Here is a 22,030-nt window from a genome sequence, read left to right as displayed (position 1 = left end):
ACTTCCTAATGCCTTCCTCTAGTCCCAAATAATGGTGAAGTGTTATGTAGTCGACGTGCACATAACTCCACTAGAGGCTAGACAACATACATCTTATCAAAATATCAAATGAATACCAAATTCACATGACTACTAATAGTAAGACTTCTCCCTTGTCCTCAGGAACAAACGTAATTACTCACAAAGCATATTCATGTTCATAATCAGAGGGGTAATAATATGCATATAGGATCTGAACATATGATCTTCCACCAAATAAACCAACTAGCATCAACTACAAGGAGTAATCAACACTACTAGCACCAATCCCGGACTTTGAGACAAGAATTGGATACAAGAGATGAACTAGGGTTTGGAGATGAGATGGTGTTGGTGAAGATGTTGATGGAGATTGCCCTCTCCCGATGAGAGGAGCGTTGGTGATGACGATGGTGATGATTTCCCCCTCCCGGAGGGAAGTATCCCCGGCAGAACAGCTCTGCCGGAGCTCTAGATTGGTTCCGCCAAGGTTCCGCCTCGTGGCGGCGGAGTCTCGTCCCGAAAAGTTCCTTCTGATTTTTTTTCTCATCGAAAGACTTCATATAGGAGAAGATGGACGTCCGAGAGCCACCAGGGGGCCCACGAGGTAGGGGGCGCGCCCTAGGGGGGGCGCCCCCACCCTCGTGAGCAGGGTGTGGGCCCCCTGGCCTTCATCTTTGGCGAGGAGTTTTCTTTATTTATTTTAAGATGTTCCGTGGAGTTTCAGGACTTTTGGAGTTGCGTAGAATAGGTCTCTAATATTTGCTCTTTTTCTAGCTCAGAATTCCAGCTGCCGGCATTCTCCCTCCTTATGTAAACCTTGTAGAATAAGAGAGAATAGCCATAAGTATTGTGACATAAAGTGAAATAACAGTCCATAATGCAATAAATATCGATATAAAAGCATGATGCAAAATGGACGTATCAACTCCCCCAAGCTTAGACCTCGCTTGTCCTCAAGCGAAAAGCCGATAACAATAAATATGTCCTCATGTTTAGAGGTAGAGGCGTCGATAAAAAAATACGGACATGAAGGCATCATGATTATTCTCATAATAGCAACATATATAGATTTTGTCATATGATTACTTATGTTCAAGTGATGATCTATTCACAATGCAAAAGTATAAATCATAAACCTTATTGGGCTCCGACAAACTATAATCTCAGTCATTGAAGCAATTGCAATTTATCATAACATCGGAAAGAGTCTATGTCAGAGCTAAAAAGCAAGTCCACATACTCAACTATCATTTAGTCCTCCATAATTGCTAACACTCACGCAATACTTGTGGTTACGGAGTTTTAATCGGACACAGAGAAAGATAGGGGCTTATAGTTTTGCCCCACAACCTTTTACCTCAAGGGTAATGTCAACAATAATGGTTCATGCTCCCCTACATCCAATTAGATATATATATATATATATCATGTTCTTTCCAACATGCCGAGCTTGCCAAAGGATAAAATGAAAAAGAAAAGGTGAAGATCACCATGACTCTTGCATAAGGTAGAAGATAATAGTAAAGGATAGGCCCTTCACAGAGGGAAGCAGAGGTTGCCATGCGCTTTTATGGTTGGATGCATAAAATCTCAATGCGAAAGAACGTCACTTTATATTGCCCCTTGTGATATGAACCTTTATTATGCAGTCCGTCGCTTTTATTACTTCCACATCACAAGATCATATAAAGCTTATTTCTCCCACACCAATCAATCATACATATTTAGAGCAATTTTTATTGCTTTGCACCGATGACAACTTACTTGAAGGATCTTACTCAATCCATAGGTAGATATGGTGGACTCTCATGGCAAAACTGGTTTAAGGGTATTTGGAAGCACAAGTAGTATTTCTACTTGGTGCTGAGAATTTGGCTAGCATGAGGGGGAAAGGCAAGCTCAACAAGTTAGAGGATCCATGACAACATACTTTATCTCAGATATAAGAAAGACGTAACTCATTACGTTGTCTTCCTTGTCCAACATCAACCTTTAGCATGTCATATTTTAATGAGTGCTCCCAATCATAAAAGATGTCAATGATAATATATCTATATGTGAAAACCTCTCTTTCCTTATTAATTCCTATTAATTACAACAATGACCAAAGCTATGTCTGCCAACTCCCAACAACTTTTAATCATCATACTCTTTCTATGTGAAGTCATTACTCTCAATAAGATCAATATGAACTTTTTGTTTCTTTTTATTCTTTTTCTCTTTTCTTTTATTCACCCAAGATCATGGCAAAATAATCAAGCCCTTGACTCAACACTAATCTTTATTATATATAGCTCACGGACTCGATTACAAAGAGAGATCATAAAGCAAACTCAAAACTAGATCATGCCATAAACTTTATTCTACTAGATCAAGATACTACTAATAGGATCGAACTAAGAAAAACGGTAACGATAGGAGTTGTGATGGTGATACGATACCGGGGCACCTCCCCCAAGCTTGGCAGTTGCCAAGGGGAGTGCCCATACCCATGTGATTATATCTCCTTTGTCGGTGAAGAAGGTGGAGGTGTTGTAGATGATGCGGGCCTTGCGTCCATCTTCCAAGGCATAGGTTCTCCATCATAGAAAGATGATCGAGTCTCCGGGATCCTCGAATCTGCAGCCAAACTCATCCTTTTGAATCTATATTCATACTCATAGTTTTGGTTTTGTAGGTCATAGATTTGGGCTTGGAGGTGCTCGATCTTCTCATGAAGCTTGAAGATAGTCTCCCCGATGTTGTTAGCGTCCAACTTGTGGTTGCTAGTGAACTCCGCGATCATCATTTGGTTATAGTTGAGTCCACGTTCTACCATCCCTTGGCACTTGAAAACTTGTTGCTCCACTGCTTCGAGCCTCGTCTCCATGCTTCCGGTCCCCTTTGGTCCCTCTTCATCGCGGATGTGCAGCAACCCATCACGCAACTCAATGGTTTGAGGGTGTCGCAGCACCTCCACAAGGTAAGGGTTGATGACCTTCTCGAAGAACTTGTCCTTGGAGGCGCTTGGGGCCGTCATGATAACCTAGATCTGTCAGAAAAACAGCTCGAAACAAGAACAAAGGAGGTTTGCGTGATACGGGAGTCAAAACCTTCGGGAGGTTATATAGTGATTTTTTACCGACCAAAATACGTAACGTGCAAGAAAACGGAGTCCGGAAGGCACACGAGGTGCTCACGAGGTAGGGGGCGCGCCCAACACCCTCGTGGGGCCCTCGTGTCCTTCCCGAACTGCTACTTATTTTTCTATTTTTCTAAATATTCCAAAACGGAGAAATATTGCCTTAAAATTGTTTTGGAGTCGGTTTACTTACCGTACCACATACCTATTCCTTTTCAGAGTCTGAAACATTCCGGAAAGTGTCCCTTATGTATTCCTCCAGGGTTACGGTTTCAATAATATTGGTTTCAATATTTATGGGATTACCTGAGATATAATGTTTGATTCTTTGACCGTTTACCACCTTCGGATTTGTGCCCTCAAAGTTGTTGATTTTTATGGCACCGGAACGATAGACCTCTTCGATAACATAGGGGCCTTCCCATTTAGAGAGAAGTTTTCCTGCAAAAAATCTTAAACGAGAGTTGTATAGCAATACATAATCACCTACATGAAACTCACGCTTTTGTATCTTTTTGTCATGCCATCTTTTAACTTTTTCTTTAAACAACTTGGCATTTTCATAAGCTTGGGTTCTCCATTCATCAAGTGAGCTAATATCAAATAACCTCTTTTCACCGGCAAGTTTGAAATCATAGTTGAGCTCTTTAATAGCCCAATATGCCTTATGTTCTAGTTCGAGAGGTAAGTGACATGCTTTTCCATAAACCATTTTATACGGAGACATACCCATAGGATTTTATATGTAGTTCTATAAGCCCATAATGCATCATCAAGTTTCTTGGACCAATTCTTTCTAGACCTATTAACAGTCTTTTGCAAAATTAATTTGATCTCTCTATTGCTCAACTCTACTTGACCACTAGACTGTGGGTGATAAGGAGATGTAATTCTATGATTAACATCATATTTAGCAAGCATTTTATGGAAAGCACCATGAATAAAGTGTGAACCACCATCAGTCATTAAATATCTAGGGACTCAAACCTCGGAAAAATAACTTCTTTAAGCATTTTAATAGAAGTGTTATGATCAGCACTACTAGTTGGAATAGCTTCTACCCACTTAGTAACGTAATCAACAGCAACTAAAATATGCGTGTATCCATTAGAGGCAGGAAAAGGTCCCATATAATCAAAGCCCCAAACATCAAATGGTTCAATAACAAGTGAATAATTCATAGGCATTTCTTGACGTCTACTAATATTACCAATTTCTTGACATTCATCACAAGACAAGACAAACTTACGGGCATCCTTGAAGAGAGTAGGCCAATAAAAACCAGATTGCAATACCTTATGTGCAGTTCTATCTCCAGCGTGGTGTCCTCCATAAGCCTCAGAATGACACTTGCGTAGTATCTGTTCCTGTTCATGCTCAGGTACACAACGTCTAATAACACCATCTACTCCTTCTTTATAAATATGTGGGTCATCCCAAAAGTAATGTCTCAAGTCATAGAAAAACTTTTTCTTTTGCTGGTATGTGAAGCTAGGTGGTATAAACTTAGCAACAATATAATTCGCATAATCAGCATACCATGGAGTACTACGAGAAGTACTTATAGCATTTAATTGTTCATCAGGAAAGCTATCATTAATAGGTAGTGGGTCATCAAGAACATTCTCTAACCTAGACAAGTTGTCTACAACGGGGTTCTCAGCTCCCTTTCTATCAACAATATGCAAATCAAATTCTTGTAGCAAGAGAACCCATCTAATAAGTCTAGGTTTGGCATCTTTCTTTTCCATAAGGTATTTAATAGCAGCAGGATCAGTTTGAATAGTTACTTTAGAATCAACAATATAAGGTCTGAACTTATCACAAGCAAATACAACTGCTAAAAGCTCATTTTCAGTAGTAGCATAATTTCTTTGAGCATTGTCTAGAGTCTTACTAGCATAATGAATAACATTTAATTTCTTATCAACTCTTTGCCCTAGAACAACACCTAGAGCATAATCACTAGCATCACACATAATTTCAAAGGGTAAATTCTAATCAGGTGGCTGAACAACAGGTGCAGAGACTAATGCTTTCTTAAGTATTTCAAATGCTTCTACACAATCATCATCAAAGACAAATGGTATATCTTTTTGCAATAAATTAGTCAGAGGCCGAGAAATTTTTGAGAAGTCCTTAATGAACCTCCTGTAAAATCCGGCGTGTCCAAGGAAACTTCTTATACCTTTGATGTCCTTGGGACATGGCATCTTTTCAATAGCATCAACCTTGGCTTTGTCAACTTCAATACCTCTTTCAGAAACTTTGTGCCCCAAGACAATACCTTCATTAACCATAAAGTGGCACTTTTCCCAATTCAAGACAAGATTAGTTTCTTCACATCTCTGCAAAACTCGATCAAGATTGCTCAAGCAATCATCAAAAGAGGAACCATAGACGGAAAAATCGTCCATGAAAACCTCACAAATCTTTTCACAAAAGTCAAAGAATATAGCCATCATGCATCTTTGAAAGGTAGCAGGTGCATTACATAAACCAAAAGGCATACGTCTATAAGCAAAAGTACCAAAAGGGCATGTAAAAGTAATCTTTGATTGATCTCTAGCCGACACAGGTATTTGAGAGAAACCAGAATAACCATCTAGAAAGCAATAGTGTGTATATTTGCATAATCTTTCTAGCATTTGATCAATAAAAGGTAAGGGGTAATGATCTTTCTTAGTAGCTTTATTTAATTTGCGGAGATCAATTAGCATCCTATAACATGTGATAATTCTTTGTGGAATCAATTCATCTTTATCATTAGGAACAACAGTAATACATCCCTTCTTAGGGACACAATGGACAGGACTTACCCACTGACTATCAGCAACGGGATAGATTATACCTGCCTCCAGAAGCTTGAGTATTTCTTTTCTTACCACTTCTTTCATTTTAGGATTCAGACGTCGTTGAGGATCACGAACTGGTTTGGCATCTGCTTCCAAATTTATTTTATGTTGACATAGAGTGGGACTAATGCCCTTAAGATCATCAAGAGTATATCCAATAGCAGCACGATGCTTCTTCAGAGTTTTCAATAATCTTTCTTCTTCATGCTCTGAAAGGTTAGCACTAATAATAACAGGATATATCTTCTTTTCATCAAGATAAGCATATTTAAGATTTCAGGCAACGGTTTAAGCTCAAACACGGGATCACCCTTGGGTGGAGGAGGATCCCCTAAAATTTCAACAGGCAAATTGTGATGCAGAATAGGTTCCTATTTAAAGAATAATTGATCTATTTCCCTTCTTTCATTCATGGACATATCATTTTCATGGTCTAGCAAATAGTGTTCTAAAGGGTCACTAGGAGGTACGGCAATAGAAGCAAGACCAATAATTTCATCCTTACTAGGTAATTCTTCCTCACGATGTTGTTTACTAAATTTAGAGAAATTAAAGTCATGAACCATATCATCCAAGCCAATAGTAACAACATTCTTTTTGCAATCTATCCTAGCATTAACAGTGTTCAGGAAGGGTCTACCAAATATAATGGGACAAAAGCTATCTTGCGGAGAAGTAAGAACAAGAAAATCAGCAGGATATTTAGTTTTCCCACACAAGACTTCAACATCTCTAACAATTCCAATTGGTGAAATAGTATCTCTATTGGCAAGTTTAATTGTGACATCAATACCTTCTAACTCAGCAGGTGCAATTTCATTCTTAATTTCTTCATATAAAGTATGTGGTATAACACTAGCACTCGCACCCTTATCACATAAGCCATGACAACAATGATCTCCTATTTTAACAAAAATAACAGGCGCGCCTACCACAGGTCTATGTTTATCTTTAGCATAAGGTTTAGCAATTCTAGCAGTTTCACCTTCGAATTGAATAACATGCCCATCAATATTATCAGACAAGAGATCTTTAACAATAGCAATATTAGGTTCTACTTTAACTTGCTCAGGAGGTGTATAAGTTCTAATATTGCTTTTACGAACAACAGTCGAAGCTTTAGCATGATCCTTTATTCTAACAGGGAAAGGTGGTTTCTCAACATAAGAAGTAGGAACAATAGGATCATTATAAGTGACAGTCTTTTCTTCAACTTTAATAGGTGCAAATACTTTTACTTCTATGGGAGGATGATATTTAAACCACTTCTCCTTAGGGAGATCAACATAAGCAGCAAAAGATTCACAAAAGAAGCTACTATCTCAGAGTCAAGTCCATATTTAGTGCTAAACTTATGGAAAATATCGGTATCCATAAAAGATTTAACACAATCAAACTTAGGTGTCATACCTGACTTCTTACCTTCGTCGAGGTCCCAATCTTCAGAGTTGCGTTTAACTCTATCCAATAAATTCCATCTGAATTCAATAGTCTTCATCATAAAAGAGCCAGCACAAGAAGTATCGAGCATGGTTCGATTGTTTTCAGAAAGCCGAGCATAAAAACTTTGCATAATTATTTCTCTCGAGAGCTCAAGATTGGGCATGAATATAACATTGATTTAAGCCTCCCCCAAGTTTGAGCGATGCTTTCTCCTTCGCGAGGCCAGAAATTATATATATAATTGCGATCACGATGAACAAGATGCATAGGGTAATACTTTTGATGAAATTTCAACTTCAATCTTTTATAGTTCCATGATCTCATATCATCGCATAGCCTATACCATATCAATGTGTCTCCCTTCAAAGATAAAGGTAAGACCTTCTTCTTAGCAACATCATCGGGTATACCTGCAAGCTTAAATAATCCACAAACTTCATCCACATATATTAAGTGCTCATCAGGATGCTTTGTTCCATCTCCTGTAAAAGGGTTAGCTAGCAGTTTTTCCATCATACCCGAAGGAAATTCAAAAGGAGTTTCATTTTCAATAGGTTCAGTAGGTTGAGGAGCAACTCTTTGCTCTACTGGACGGGGTGAAGATAGCCCGAACAAGCCCCTCAGAGAATTACTTTCCATAGTAACAAGTGACAGTAAATTTCAGCACACTATATAAATTTTTCCTTACCAAATTCCACCTACCAAAGGCGCTACACTCCCCGACAATGGTGCCAAAAAAGAGTCTTGATGACCCACAAGTATAGGGGATCTATCGTAGTCCTTTCGATAAGTAAGAGTGTCAAACCCAACGAGGAGCAGAAGGAAATGATAAGCGGTTTTTCAGCAAGGTATTCTCTGCAAGTACTGAAATAAGTGGTAACAGATAGTTTTGTGATAAGATAAATTGTAATGAGCAACAAGTAACAAAAGTAAATAAAGTGCAGCAAGGTGGCCCAATCCTTTTTGTAGCAAAGGACAAGCCGGAACAAACTCTTATAATAGTAAAAGCGCTCCTGAGGACACATGGGAATATCGTCAAGCTAGTTTTCATCACGTTCATATGATTCGCGTTCGATACTTTGATAATTTGATATGTAGGTGGACTGGTGCTTGGGTGCTGTTCTTACTTGAACAAGCATCCCACTTATGATTAACCTCTATTGCAAGCATCCGCAACTAAAACAAAAGTATTAAGGTAAACCTAACCATAGCATGAAACATATGGATCCAAATCAGCACCTTACGAAGCAACGCATAAACTAGAGTTTAAGCTTCTGTCACTCTAGCAACCCATCATCTACTTATTACTTCTCAATGCCTTCCTCTAGGCCCAAATAATGGTGAAGTGTTATGTAGTCGACGTTCACATAACACCACTAGAGGCTAGACAACATACATCTTATCAGAATATCAAACGAATACCAAATTCACATGACTACTAATAGCAAGACTTCTCCCTTGTCCTCAGGAACAAACGTAATTACTCACAAAGCATATTCATGTTCATAATCAGAGGGGTAATAATATGCATATAGGATCTGAACATATGATCTTCCACCAAATAAACCAACTAGCATCAACTACAAGGAGTAATCAACACTACTAGCACCAATCCCGGACTTTGAGACAAGAATTGGATACAAGATATGAACTAGGGTTTGGAGATGAGATGGTGCTAGTGAAGATGTTGATGGAGATTGCCCTCTCTTGATGAGAGGAGCGTTGGTGATGACGATGGTGATGATTTCCCCTCCCGGAGGGAAGTATCCCCGGCAGAACAGCTCTAACGGAGCTCTAGATTGGTTCCGCCTCGTGGCGGCGGAGTCTCATCCCAAAAAGTTCCTTCTGATTTTTTTCTCATCGAAAGACTTCATATAGGAGAAGATGGACGTCGGAGAGTCACCAGGGGGCCCACGAGGTAGGGGGCGCGCCCTAGGGAGGGGGCGTCCCCCACCCTCATGAGCAGGGTGTGAGCCCCTGGCCTTCATCTTTGGTGAGGATTTTTCTTTATTTATTTTAAGATGTTCCGTGGAGTTTCAGGACTTTTGGAGTTGCGTAGAATAGGTCTCTAATATTTGCTCTTTTTCCAGCCCAGAATTCCAGCTGCCGGCATTCTCCCTCCTTATGTAAACCTTGTAGAATAAGAGAGAATAGCCATAAGTATTGTGACATAAAGTGAAATAACAGTCCATAATGCAATACATATCGATATAAAAGCATGATGCAAAATGGACGTATTAGCCAGCCCTAGGGAAGGAAAGGGGGAGGGCAAGCCCCTCCTGCCTTCCCCCACTACAAGAAACCTGCTAATCCATGACGGACTCAGTCTGTCACGGGTCAATCAAAAACCATCATGGATGCACATCCATGACGGATTTCAAACCCGTCATGTATATCGCGTCATAATTTGACATGATACCATCCTTGACGGTCCTTGGCCGTCATAGATCTGCCCTAAGGCCCACCCAACCCAGACTAGGCCCATGACTTTGTGACAGAAAAGACCGTCATAGACTTGACGCCACGTAGGATATTTGATTGATCGATTGGGATGACCTGGGTGCCTAGGTGGACTGTCTTTTTCGTCACAGAAACCGTCACAAATTTAGGCACAAGTTTAATTTAGCCCAGCCAATTAGCCATTCCAATTCTAACACAGTGCAGTTTCTTTATCATAATACATTACGCAAATCACAATGCCAATTTTGGCCCAAGACAACATATTTCCAGAGTACATCACATATTGATGTACTTATTCCAAAGTACATCACATATCGCAGTACAATACACATAATCGTGTAGTAATTATTCAGCCATACATCAGTATCTACAAGGTCGCAGTTTACAAAATACGCCATGAAATGATGATTTACAACACCAATTGACGAAATACATCACATATCATGGTTAGGAACCAACACTTTCCAGTTTACATCAACACAACATAAAAAATATCGAGGTTGTTATTCAGGTTCTTGCCGTTGGCACTCCTGATGGCAATTATCATGTCGAGACGGATTGCAATAGACATCAAGTAGCCTGCTACACAATCATACCTACAATATTCACAACGGCGTTGAACATTTGTAGATATATGAATACATAGTAGAAATAAGAGAATTAGAACCAACTTAAAAAGTGAATTACATGTCCAAAAGTTTTAAATCTTACAATGCCTACAAATGGGAATAACAAAGAATCTACTATAAAAAAAGAATAAACATGAGCTTGCTTAATATTAATTTGAAGAAAAGTGTATAAAATGAAAGTCTAATCAAGATGACCTAAGTGAAAACATAATAGAATGTACACCACATAACTCGAAGTACCATAGCAGCAGCAGTTCAGGCCATATAAATCCGCCGAAAAAAATTAACAAACCTAAGTTGATTTAATTATCCATGTTACTACTATGCATATCAATTATATATGCTCACGTCTAGGGGTTGCCCACTTGACCAGCATTGAGATTTATTTATAGCAGGAAACAATAATGAAATGAAACAGCTTATTTGTAAACAAGGTGACAACAAAAGGAGCATAGTTCTAGTAAACAACAGAACAGACCAAAAAATGCTGCATAGTACTTACATTTGTTTCACGATTTTGTTTGACATGCAACACGTCAGGTTCGTTGGTTCCAGATTAAACCACAACCATATTGTGCACTTAGGCAGATCACTCATACCTGAATCAGTAGAAATAACAAACTTGTTGAAGCCAATATATAGTAATTTCCAGGAAAGATATTGTAATGCAAACGGGTGATAATTTCTAATGCCCTACAAAAAATTTAGTATCATGAACTATGAGAATGAATGATGTTAAATAGTATATTGTGTTAGTTACAAGTGTTGAGCGCATTACACCAAGTAAATAGTCAGATTTGAAGTCAGGTCAAGTAGCAATCAGATTTTGTTCAACATGCAATGCCTCAAGCTCCTTGGTTGCTGCCTCAAACTAATCACCAAAGGCATAACTCAGAAAAGATATCGTAATGCAAATGTATAAATACTTGAACTACTTTCGAATACCTTACAGAAATTTACAACATCATGAATAGTAAGAGCGAATGGTTTTAAGCAGTTAAAATGGTGCTGCTAGTAGGTTGTAAGCACAGGAATAAGTACAGGGTAAACGTACACCCATCAAGCTAATGTTAAAGCAAGCAAAAAAAATTCGCCGAAGCTGAAAGGCCAAGATTAAATCTTAACAAAACCAAAACTGAAAAGGTACTGCTACTGCTATATTGTCGGCGTCGATCAGGCTAGAGATGTACCATTTATATTTTCCAGAATGAAGAAATTAGTCTGATAGTCTGATGTGCAGTTTCATTTCATTATTACTAACACAAAATGTTGTCTCAACTGAACCCAATTAGAATTATGCCTTCCCAAATGTGTTTATTTCCTAACTGAATACTTACAGAACTGATTCAAATGCATACTAACTGAAATAAGGACTAAGGTACAGTGGGTTGCCGTGTATTACGTTCCCTTTCTTCATGATGTACTTGACCGGATGGCCCTCAAGCAATTTCCACAAACTTTGACACTCAACTACAATGGAAAAAATCACATAGGCAGAACATTCACATTCCCTTTAAATTCAGAATCTATTGAAATATGCACAGCCTAACGAGCGTTCAACATATTAGATTTGACTGAAAATTGAAAAGTTACCTTCAGTGGTGGCGGGAGGACAGCGACGCGAGCTCCGGCATCAGGGTAGTGCATTAACGCGAGTTCCAGCAGTCGGGAAGGGAAGTTGAGGCCGAGATGCTCTGCATCTGGAAGGGCAGCAGTGGGCCTTGTTGTGGCGCTATCACGGAGGAAGCAACAGATCGAGCTGCCCGACGGTCGGGGAGGACAACCACAGGTCGAGCTGCCCGACGGTGGTGGAGGAACACGCGGTGGCCAGAGATGAGCCGCCAGATCCGTTGAAGCCTCGCCGGCGCCGAAACCCTAGCCACGGGGAGGGCTTGCGGGCAAGCGCTGGTGGCGAGGGGAGGAAGGAGCAGAGTGAGGGGAAGAAGAGGGTGTATCGCGCGCTGGCCATAGCCGTCGAAAGTCGCTGGAATTGGGGCGGCGGCGGCGAGGAGCCGCGTGGGGGAGAGAAAGAGAGGGGCGAGAGAGAGAGAGTTGGCTGCGCCGCTACAGAGGAGGAAGAAAGGAGGGGCCGAGGAGGTGGTTTTAGGGTTAGCTTTTTATACGGGGAGCTGGTTATGCGGGCTTGAGCGGGCTTGCGGGGCTCTACCAGGCCATCCATGACAGATTTCGAAGATGTCACCGAAAATCCGTCATGGATTAACAGATTTCTTGTAGTGCCCTTCTCATGGGAGAAAGGAAAAAGGGGGAGGGGGGCGCCTCCCTCCCCTGCCTTTCCCCCGCACCTAAACATGGCAGGGGGGCGCCACTTGAGAGGAGACCCCAAGTAGGATTCGGCCTACTTGGGGCGCCCTTCTGGTTTTTCCCTCCTCCCCCATGTATATATATATATATATATATATATATATATATATATATATATATATATATATATATAGATACATTAAAACTGAGCATCCTCCCAGCCCTCTCACGCCACCTGCCATTTCAGCCATTAGATTGTTGGTTTGGATCGTCTCTGGCCATTGATCCGATCTGCCCGCCACCCACGCTTTCTCTTAGTGGGTCGGATGTCCTAGGAGCAGCTACTCTGGGAGAAAAATCGAAGGCCTCTGGTTCACTGGGCTATTGGATCGAAGGGACCGGCCCATTTGGCATCCCCGCTCGCCCTCTCCCCTTCTTCAACCTCGTCACGCCCACGATCTCGTGTCCTGCAAAATCGCTAGGCGTGCCCGCCGCCCACCGCTACTACCGCCAACTGGATCACCGTGGAAACGAGGAAGACACCGTCGCGAGGTCAACGTCGTGCCACCCCACCCCATCCCAAGCCGAGGTATGCCCCTTTTTCTACCGGGGAAGCAGGGGGTAGAACGGGGGCTGCAGTGTCGTCGTCAATGCGCTCGGGTCAGGGTTCCCGCGCTCGATCCGGCGGCCACTGCGCGCCACTGGGTCAGGGCGCCGCACTCGGGGGAGTGCTCGCTGGAGATGCGCGACGGCCCTGGACGCCACCTCGCAGCACCGGCGACGGGTGACGTCCTGGACGCCGCTGCGCTGGTGGGTGGACGGAGGGAGATGGCGTGGGCTACGGAAGAAGAGGATTTGGGGACGCCGGTGCTCCCGCTCGAGGCAAAGGGCTGGGAAGATCAGCAGACTGGCTGCCCGGTGGATTGGACGCATGGCTCGGCTGGGCTTCTATTAAACTGAGTATGTTCAGTGCTACTGAATATTTTGAGTGCTACTGAATTGAACTTGTGAATTATTCAAATGGGATTTACTTAGATCTGCCACCACTGAATATGTTGAGTGCCAGAGTAAAAAAAAGAATATGTTTGTTGATTTTAGACCTTTTCTCATAATTAAATGTACATCAATAGAGGTTTTCCTTGATCATAATTTTCTGAGTTGTGGAAATGTTATGTGTTTATTTATTTTTCCATTTGTCTGATCATGCAGGAATTAAATTGTTTCTTACTCCAGAAATGTCTTGTCATGGTGTATCACATTGTGTCGCTGGGGCACATCTCCCACAAACATAGACCATGCATGTGAGTTCCCTTCTCTTGGTTTGCATATGGATGAACTAATAGGTGATGAAATTGATTTGTATTTCTGGTTATATGCTTCCAGCGAAGGTTGCCTATGTGAGCAAGGAGAAAACTTTTGAATCATCTACTTGACAGGTCACAAAGTTATTACGGATGCAATATATTGATGGTATAAGTCGGAACTCAATCAGGTAGTTTATTAATTCAAAAATTCTAACTTAACAATTCATTCAGTATTAACTTTCTTTGTGTACCATCTCTTCAATTTCAGAGTGGTGCTAAGGACCTAAGGTACCAACTGAAAAATGCAATTCCAATTTATGAGCAAAAACATAATTCCAATGCAAGTACGTGATGTTGCATTCCTTAACTAGCAATGCAAACTTTTCTTAATATTTCACTTGACCTGTAGGTAGTATTTTCACTTCCTTCTTGTTCTCACCCTTTGCTACTTTCCTTTATTTTTGTTCCCCTGTTTTGTAGATTAAGCAACTAAAAGAAACCAATGTCTATTTTTCTGACAGTAAAAAGCAAACCGGTGACTATATATGCTGGAATCAGCAAATTATACTGCACAATATACGTATCAACATCTTAAGTTTATGTTGCCCTATATATCACCAATGACACCATCCGGAAGATTATCTTTCTCTAAATCATGTGGTCCATTTTCAGGTATGAGTACCAAAGTAAATGAATTACATAGGTGAAAATACCATGTCTATTTCATTAAACACTAACTCGCATTGTGTGTAATGCAGAAACAATGTGATGATTTTCAGCCAGGTAAATTTAGATTGCTCATCCTTGTGTTTCCTTTACTTATTGTATCTGTCGGTTTATTTATGAAATTGTAATGCACATATTGCGGAATAGATAGTGACTCCGCTTTCTTACAGATCATAGTGAGCTTCAGTTTTTATTCCTGAGATTATATTATGGTTATCCAGGTGTTGCCTTCCAAGGTTGTAAATATAAACTACCATGCCATAATCATCGGGCAATGTAATACGCAAGTTGAGCCGCCCTTGGGGTCTTGGGGAGTACTTGTTCTTTTTTGTATGTAATCCTGGAGCTTTATCAGTACCAATGCTACTCAAAGCAAAAGCTAACATGGTTTCCTGAATTTGTGTTACACCTATGCCCTGAGATTATATGCTTTGCCAGCATGCATGTTTTCTTCATTAAAGCACATTTAGAAGATAGGCTTTAAACTAACTAATAAACCCATTCCACTTATAAATAATTAGAGATGTTTTTGAATTTGTTCTTAAATCTTTTCATTCAGACACAGTAAAGCCCACCTTCTGTTGGTTGGGCACTGGGGATAAACTAAAAGCAGAAAAGGGTGTCAAGGTTGCTACCCCTGCAAGGAAGGCTTTTTCGAACAACAGTCTTCAGGACTGAAGTCGCTGACATTTGGGAAATAAGTACTACTTTAGTTGTCAATGGACACGGTAATATCAATATCTGGGAACTACTATTTTAGTTTTCAATGGGCCTTGTAATCTCCAGAAACTTCTGTTTTAGTTGTCAGTGAGCAGAAAATGGTGTCACGGTTGCTATACCATGAGCATTTTTCCAATTTTTCGCCATTGTGAGAAAAATGTATTTTTCCCTTTTGGGTTTCTATTTACTACTGGTTCAAATACCTCTCATTTCAAAAGAACAAGAAAAACATGTGGAACAACAACTTCTTGCTCCATACATTTATGATCATTCCTACCATTCTATCGTCAAAATGGACGGGCGCGGCAACGCGCGCCATCAAAATTTTCCTACTACCGGGTGTAGTTACACCCATATTTATTTTGTACGTTTTAGGTAGTATCTACCATACCGCAGTGTATGTATACTTAGTATGTAGTATGTAAGAATATTTAGGTAGTATATATACTATTTTTTAGGTAGTATGTAGTATATTTTTAGCATACCTCTTTTTACGTACAAATATGTATGTATTTTCGCAGAATATGATAAAAACATGGGCTCACATGCAATTTTTTCACATAACTCGCTTTGGAGTATCTTAGATATAGTATACGAACATACTAAAAATGATAAAGTAGTATATATACTACCACATAGTAGTATACGAGAAATGAGTGTAGCTACACCCGGTAGTAGGATGCATTTTCCATATATATATATATATATATATATATATATATATATATATATATATATATGGGAGGGGGGGCACCTAGCACACGAGAACATTGTCTTAGCCGTGTGCGGCGCCCCCTGCACCGTTTACATTCCCGGTCATATTTTTATAGTGCTTAGGCGAAGCCCTGCGGAGATAGTTTCACCATCACTGTCACCATGCCGTCGTGCTACCGGAACTCATCGACTACCTCGCCACCTTGCTGCATCAAGAAGGCAGAGGACGTCACCGAGCTGAACGTGTGCTGAACGCGGAGGTGCCGTACGTTCGCACTTGATCGGTTGGAGCGCGAAAAAGTTCGACTACATCAACCGCGTTGTTAAACGCTTCCGCTTACGGTCTACGAGGATACGTAGACACACTCTCCCCTCTCGTTGCTATGCATCTCCTTGGGTAGATCTTGCGTGTTCGTAGAATTTTTTTTGTTTCCATGCAATGTTTCCCAACAGTAGGACTCAGACGATCATTTCCTCCTTGGGGCCGTGTGGGACGAGCTCCAGGTCAACAGATTGGGAGGTGTAGGACTCAGATCCGTTGCCTGCCAAGCCGGAGAAGGTCGGAGATCACCGGACGGAAGCTTGTGGGCGGAGGGGTGTGGGCTGGAGTGGAGTGAAATGCGGTTAGGGTTTCATCCTAAATGCGGACAAAGTCCAATTTATGTGGAATAGGGCGAGCCACAGTGAGTCAGATCCTACATGATGGACGTGTCAAGGCATCCCCATATTTGCCCGAGATATGATCCCGATATAAGGAGTGCCGATCAGTTCGACCATTTGAACCGGATTTGGCAGGTCCTTTGGATGGCTATTTTGTGTCTGATCAGTTACTGACCAGCCAGCCCGGGCGTTTGAAGCGGATATGGACGTCCCGTTGTAGATGTTCCTAGACCGCAAACACAGAACGTGCATCGTGTCATCGACACCTGCCCCATGCTTCAATTTTTTTTAGGGAAGTCCATGCTCCGTTTTTTTTCTTTTTGAAACGCATGGGCGTGATATTTCTTCAAAGCCCAACTAGAACCAGGCACGTTCGTCGTGTTTCCGCGCCGCCCGGTCCAGGAACAGCCCAAACAAGGCCCGGCCTCCTTCGCGCAGCAGCATATTCCCCATCCCCCTTCCTCTCCCGTCGCAGTGAAGACGGACGGCGACACGACAGTTAGCCAGCCGGCCAGCCATGCTCGGTCTCAGAGCCACCAGGGCCGCGCGCCTCCCGTGCCCCTACCCCTCCCCGTGCTCCGCCGCCCAGGCGGCCTCCCTCTCCGGGCTCGCCCGCCGCGCCCCGCTCCTCGCCGTCGCCAGCCCCGCGCCGTCGTCGCCCGCCGCCCTCTCGCTCCTCGCGTCCGCGCGGCCCGTCTCCGCCGCGTGGGGCTCGGCCATGCGCCCCGCCGGCGAACACCCCAGGCCCGGCACCAGGGGTGAGTGGTAGGGCAAGCGCTATCTCTTGAGTGCTCGTCAGTTGGCTACGGAGATTGGGGAGCATTTTGTTCAGTTGTGGATTTTTTTGCTTCCTTTTATCTTAGACATGAATGCAAAATGTTTTGCATCGGTTTGGGGGTTAATAGTTAGGGTCACGGAATTGGTTACTGATTAGCTGACATGAATCTCTGTTTGGATAGTTCTCTGCACTGCCGCTAGTAGCGCTCCGAGAGAGGGGAAGGAGGTGCTGGTCCAGCATCTGCTTGTCGGCGAAAAGGATGCCAGGCTTCTCGTGGATTTGGAGAAGAGCATCGCATCAGGTGAACACTCAAATTCGTTGTTGATTTTTCCTTTCGTACGGCTTACTAGCTCTGTTTGTTTAGTGATCTAAATGCTCTTATATTTCTTTGCAGAGGGAGTAGCATCTGATATATTTAATTAGTCTAGATTCGAATCATATGATCCAGTGTTTAGCAACATGTGGCCCTTGCAAAATGGGTGTCCTAAAGTTATGCTTTATACGGTCCTCTCCACTTGAATGCATCCAATCCATGCTGTTATTTATGTTCTGTATCTAAATTCAATGTTGCGTTATGATGTAACAAATGCTGATTGCTAAGCATACATGCTGAGCTGAACTCATTGATGTGTATGGTGTATATATCATTGATTTATGTAGATATCTATGGGAAAGTTGACACTGAAGAGTAGGATACATTTGAAGTGCTCAATAGCTGGCTTGTTTTTGTTGTTAGAAATCATTGATTTTTACTCTTGTTTATTTTATTTTTTAATTTCAGGGGCGGACCTGAGTGACTTAGCCGTGGAGCACTCCTTATGTCCATCAAAAGAAAATGGCGGTATGCTTGGGTGGGTTCGGAGGGGACAGATGGTACAATATTAACTTGCTTTTTCAGTATGCGTACTAGTAGTAGAGCATTGTAGTAGGACTTCACCTATGTACCTAAGGTGCACAGTGGGATTGCACTGATTATCTTACTATTGCTCGGCATCCGTCATGATGTCCATGTAGGATACAACTGGAAATGTTATGTTTCATAGTACATATTTGTTATTTAGCATTGAATTTGTTTGATCCTTTGGTGGATTTTTTTATTCTGTGGTGGAATTTACTTCTTTCTAACTTATAAATTATCAAGACCTATCAACATCTTCAACTGGCAAACAAGACATGTAAAATATTGTTGTTGGTACTGTTTTTGTTTGTTTGCATATTCCCGGGGAACTGGTAGCCTTACAACAAGTTTATTCCATCTTGTTGAACACTTCTATACGTTGTTATACACATCTAAATCCATCTGCCACCGATTTCACTGTTCTTGATTAACTTGCTGCCTCAGTCATCTAAGTGTCTGGTTAGAACTTAGAACTAGCTAGTTTACTTTCTGAAAGTCCCATCATTTCATCTGTTGCCACCATCTAAATGTTTGATTGGTTGGATACTGATATTTAAGTTTCTAGCACTGGGTCTGTCCACTGATATTTCAGTTTCTGTCAGTACCCTGCAGTCTGTGTTCAACAGTACTTTGAACGTTACTTGCTTGACTTGAGCAGGTACCAGAGTTTGAAGAAGCAGCATTTAGTGCGCCTTTGAATAAAGTTGTACGATGTAAGACAAAATTTGGATGGCATTTAGTGCAGGTGCTCTCTGAGAGGTAGATGGTTCTAACAACACATGATGTTGTATCTTGGTACACACGAATAGGTATTCATATCTTTTGCCGCCAAATGGCAGGGACCAATGCTTGCTGCAAGATATTCAACCAGAAGAGCTTCACGAAAAAATGCAAGATCCTAGTTTTATGGAAGAAGCTCAATTGATTGATGTTCGGGAGCCTGATGAAGTGTAAGATTCTTCACTATTGCACCCATGTCCCATTTATTGTTCCAACATTCCAAATATTAAGTCATTCACTAACTCATTATAGATGCCTGTATGAAAAGCACACATCTACAACTAGAATGCAAGATACATCTCCAGTATTTTGGATTTTGCTCAATAGCGCAAAAGTTCTTGCAACAGTCTTAATCTTGACTTTGATGAGAAGATGATAGAGGTTTATGCGGTGAACCAGAACGTTAATGTGGGACTTGTCCACATCTTTTGAGATTTTGGTAGATATAATGAATTTCATTTTCTCCCTTCTGAACAATTAAAACGTAAAAGTGTTTACCAGTGTGACATCTTTGTTGTTGTTCGAAAACACCTTTGTATATTGTCTCAGGATTAAACTGTTGGAACAATGGGATAGTCTGCAGCCTTGTATGGACTTGCAGTGTGTAAATCCTTTTACAGACTTATAGAGTGTGTTATTCCCCTTACACTAGAGAGACCAAATTGGGTTGCAGAATTCCACGATTCATCATTTAAAGTCAGATACTGGACTAGGTTTTTGCTTTGCGGACATATTATTGTGATGGCCCTGTTCGTTGTGTTTGCTTATCCTAATTTTTCACACAGTGGGCCATCATGATGGAGTTGATGCTGATTTTATACTTTTTGCTTGGCAGGGAGAGAGCATCCCTTCCAGGCTTCAAAGTTCTACCTCTCCGCCAATTTGGAACCTGGGGACCAGTCATGACAGATGAATTTAATCCTCAAAAGGACACTTATGTTCTGGTAAGTTCGTTACTACGATGAAAATTGCTGCATAAATGCCAGTGACCTATAAAAGACTGAAGTATATATAATACTCCTACACGAAAAGATTGATGAGTGGATAGAAACTGCTTCAGTGTGTTATGCCACTTTCTAACTTTGCCTTCTGTACTTCGTTTCAGTGTCACCATGGCATGCGCTCGATGCAGGTAGCCAAGTGGCTGCAGTCACAGGTAACTGAAGCACCCACAGAAATCTTTAGACTCCCTACCAGCGCGTGTAGAGTAATTGTGTAGCATCCTCTCACAAGGTGACCCATCGTTTTGCAGGGATTCCAAAAGATTTACAACGTTGCGGGTGGAATCCACGCTTACTCGGTGAAAGCCGATTCTTCCATCCCGACTTACTAGCCGTCATACCGATCAGCGTTCCAACCAGAGGCTTCTCTGCGTGCTTTACCATGCTGAACTAAAATCATAGTCCGGTGCCTGTTGGTAGAACTTGGCATTGGTTTTGTGTCGATGCCGGGATTCAGAGCTAAAATTTTCTTCTCACGCGAAATCTTGTACTATCAAGTCATTTTTTCAGAAGTTGTCAACGGAACTAGTACGGATCGTATCAATATGAATATAAATGAAATATTCGAGAGATGATCATTGGAAGAGTAATCATCGAATTCCTCTTGTGGCGCCCCTGAATTTGGTGTCATATCAGTGCGTTTTGTTTTTCAAAAACCATCACATGTGATGCTATCGGTCCTGTTTAGGCTGCTTTAGGAAAGCATTCAAGCAGGGAAATTCTTCTGCTGCAAGCTTATCTGCTAGAACGGAGAAAATCTTCTCTTATCTGTGTAATCAATCAGTGCAGTTTGACACTCGACGAAAAAAAAAAGCAAGTATACATGCGCTGAGAGGGAAAAATGATTTTGGAGGTGCGGGGAATCGAACCCCGTGCCTCTCGCATGCGAAGCGAGCGCTCTACCATATGAGCTACACCCCCTTTGTGGTTGCTAACTCGACGAATAACTTATCTAAGCACTTGGGCGAGAAAGAAGTGAATACCCAACCGTATTTTTTTTGAGGGAAGGCCATCATGGCTAGCTTTATTGAATTAAATAGGGATTACATCGTCCAGCAGTTTTGAGACTAACAAGCCAGGAGGCTCGTTCGTCCAACTACTAGTAATCTTATTACAATAAGAATAGTTAGCTAGCACATGCGCCGCTTCGTTACATTCACGATAACAATGTATAAATATGACCTTCCCAATAGAAAAGGAAATATCCACACATTCCGCGAACATTGCCGAATTTGCATCCCACCATGTTGTGTGTTCCACACACGCATCAACGACAATCATAGAGTCCGATTCCGCTTCCACCCGCGGCATACCTAAGGAATTAGCAAGCGCCAGTCCATCTCGCATTGCCATTGCCTCCACATTAACCACATCTGCTGCATATGAAATGAATTTGCATTGTGCAGCTAGAAAATTTCCTTTAGCATCCCGAATCACCGCCGCTGTTACCCCTTCTCCAACATCAGGATGGAACGAGGCATCAACGTTGAGCTTGACATACTTTGGGTCCGGTTTTTTCCATCGTTGTACTACGACCGCACTCTTACAATTAGCAACATGATAATTATTAGCAATTGCCAGAACAGACATTGGCCACCTCACGGGACTAGGAGGAGTCCCATCATGCGTGTGTTGTCTTCGGATCCACCAAAGATACC

At 41.6% G+C, this 22,030-nt stretch overlaps 1 protein-coding gene and 1 non-coding gene across 3 annotated transcripts; one reads left to right on the top strand and one right to left on the bottom strand.

Annotated features, from left to right (window-relative positions):
• Nucleotides 1-17,361: 17,361 nt before the first annotated feature.
• LOC123187417 (rhodanese-like/PpiC domain-containing protein 12, chloroplastic) lies at nucleotides 17,362-20,962 on the top strand. Of its 2 annotated transcripts, none has more exons than XM_044599284.1 (8): nucleotides 17,362-17,673; nucleotides 17,875-17,994; nucleotides 18,475-18,566; nucleotides 19,250-19,350; nucleotides 19,431-19,541; nucleotides 20,207-20,315; nucleotides 20,477-20,527; nucleotides 20,624-20,962. In XM_044599284.1, exons 1-8 carry the CDS (start codon nucleotides 17,433-17,435, stop codon nucleotides 20,702-20,704), a joined length of 906 nt encoding a protein of 301 aa, XP_044455219.1. In that variant the 5' UTR covers nucleotides 17,362-17,432; the 3' UTR covers nucleotides 20,705-20,962. The 2 variants fall into 2 exon arrangements, with proteins under 2 accessions (XP_044455219.1, XP_044455218.1); XM_044599283.1 differs by having other exon boundaries at nucleotides 20,605-20,962.
• A 258-nt stretch (nucleotides 20,963-21,220) lies between these two features.
• TRNAA-CGC (transfer RNA alanine (anticodon CGC)) lies at nucleotides 21,221-21,293 on the bottom strand. The gene has a single exon. It is a non-coding gene; the product is annotated as a tRNA-Ala (tRNA).
• Between the last annotated feature and the right edge of the window lie 737 nt (nucleotides 21,294-22,030).

This window comes from Triticum aestivum, chromosome 2A (genome assembly GCF_018294505.1).
Source record: "Triticum aestivum cultivar Chinese Spring chromosome 2A, IWGSC CS RefSeq v2.1, whole genome shotgun sequence".
Taxonomy (NCBI): Eukaryota; Viridiplantae; Streptophyta; class Magnoliopsida; order Poales; family Poaceae; genus Triticum; species Triticum aestivum.
The sequence above is the reverse complement of the archived record's forward strand: the minus strand, read 5'-3'. Positions and strand labels throughout refer to the sequence as shown.

Excerpts from the sequence above, each read along its gene's own strand:
- LOC123187417 (XM_044599283.1), top strand. The coding sequence starts at position 17,433 with ATGCTCGGTCTCAGAGCCACCAGGGCCGCGCGCCTCCCGTGCCCCTAC. Across the intron at positions 17,674-17,874 it reads CCCCAGGCCCGGCACCAGGG|TTCTCTGCACTGCCGCTAGT; the intron begins GTGAGTGGTAGG and ends CTGTTTGGATAG. Across the intron at positions 17,995-18,474 it reads GGAGAAGAGCATCGCATCAG|GGGCGGACCTGAGTGACTTA; the intron begins GTGAACACTCAA and ends TTTTAATTTCAG.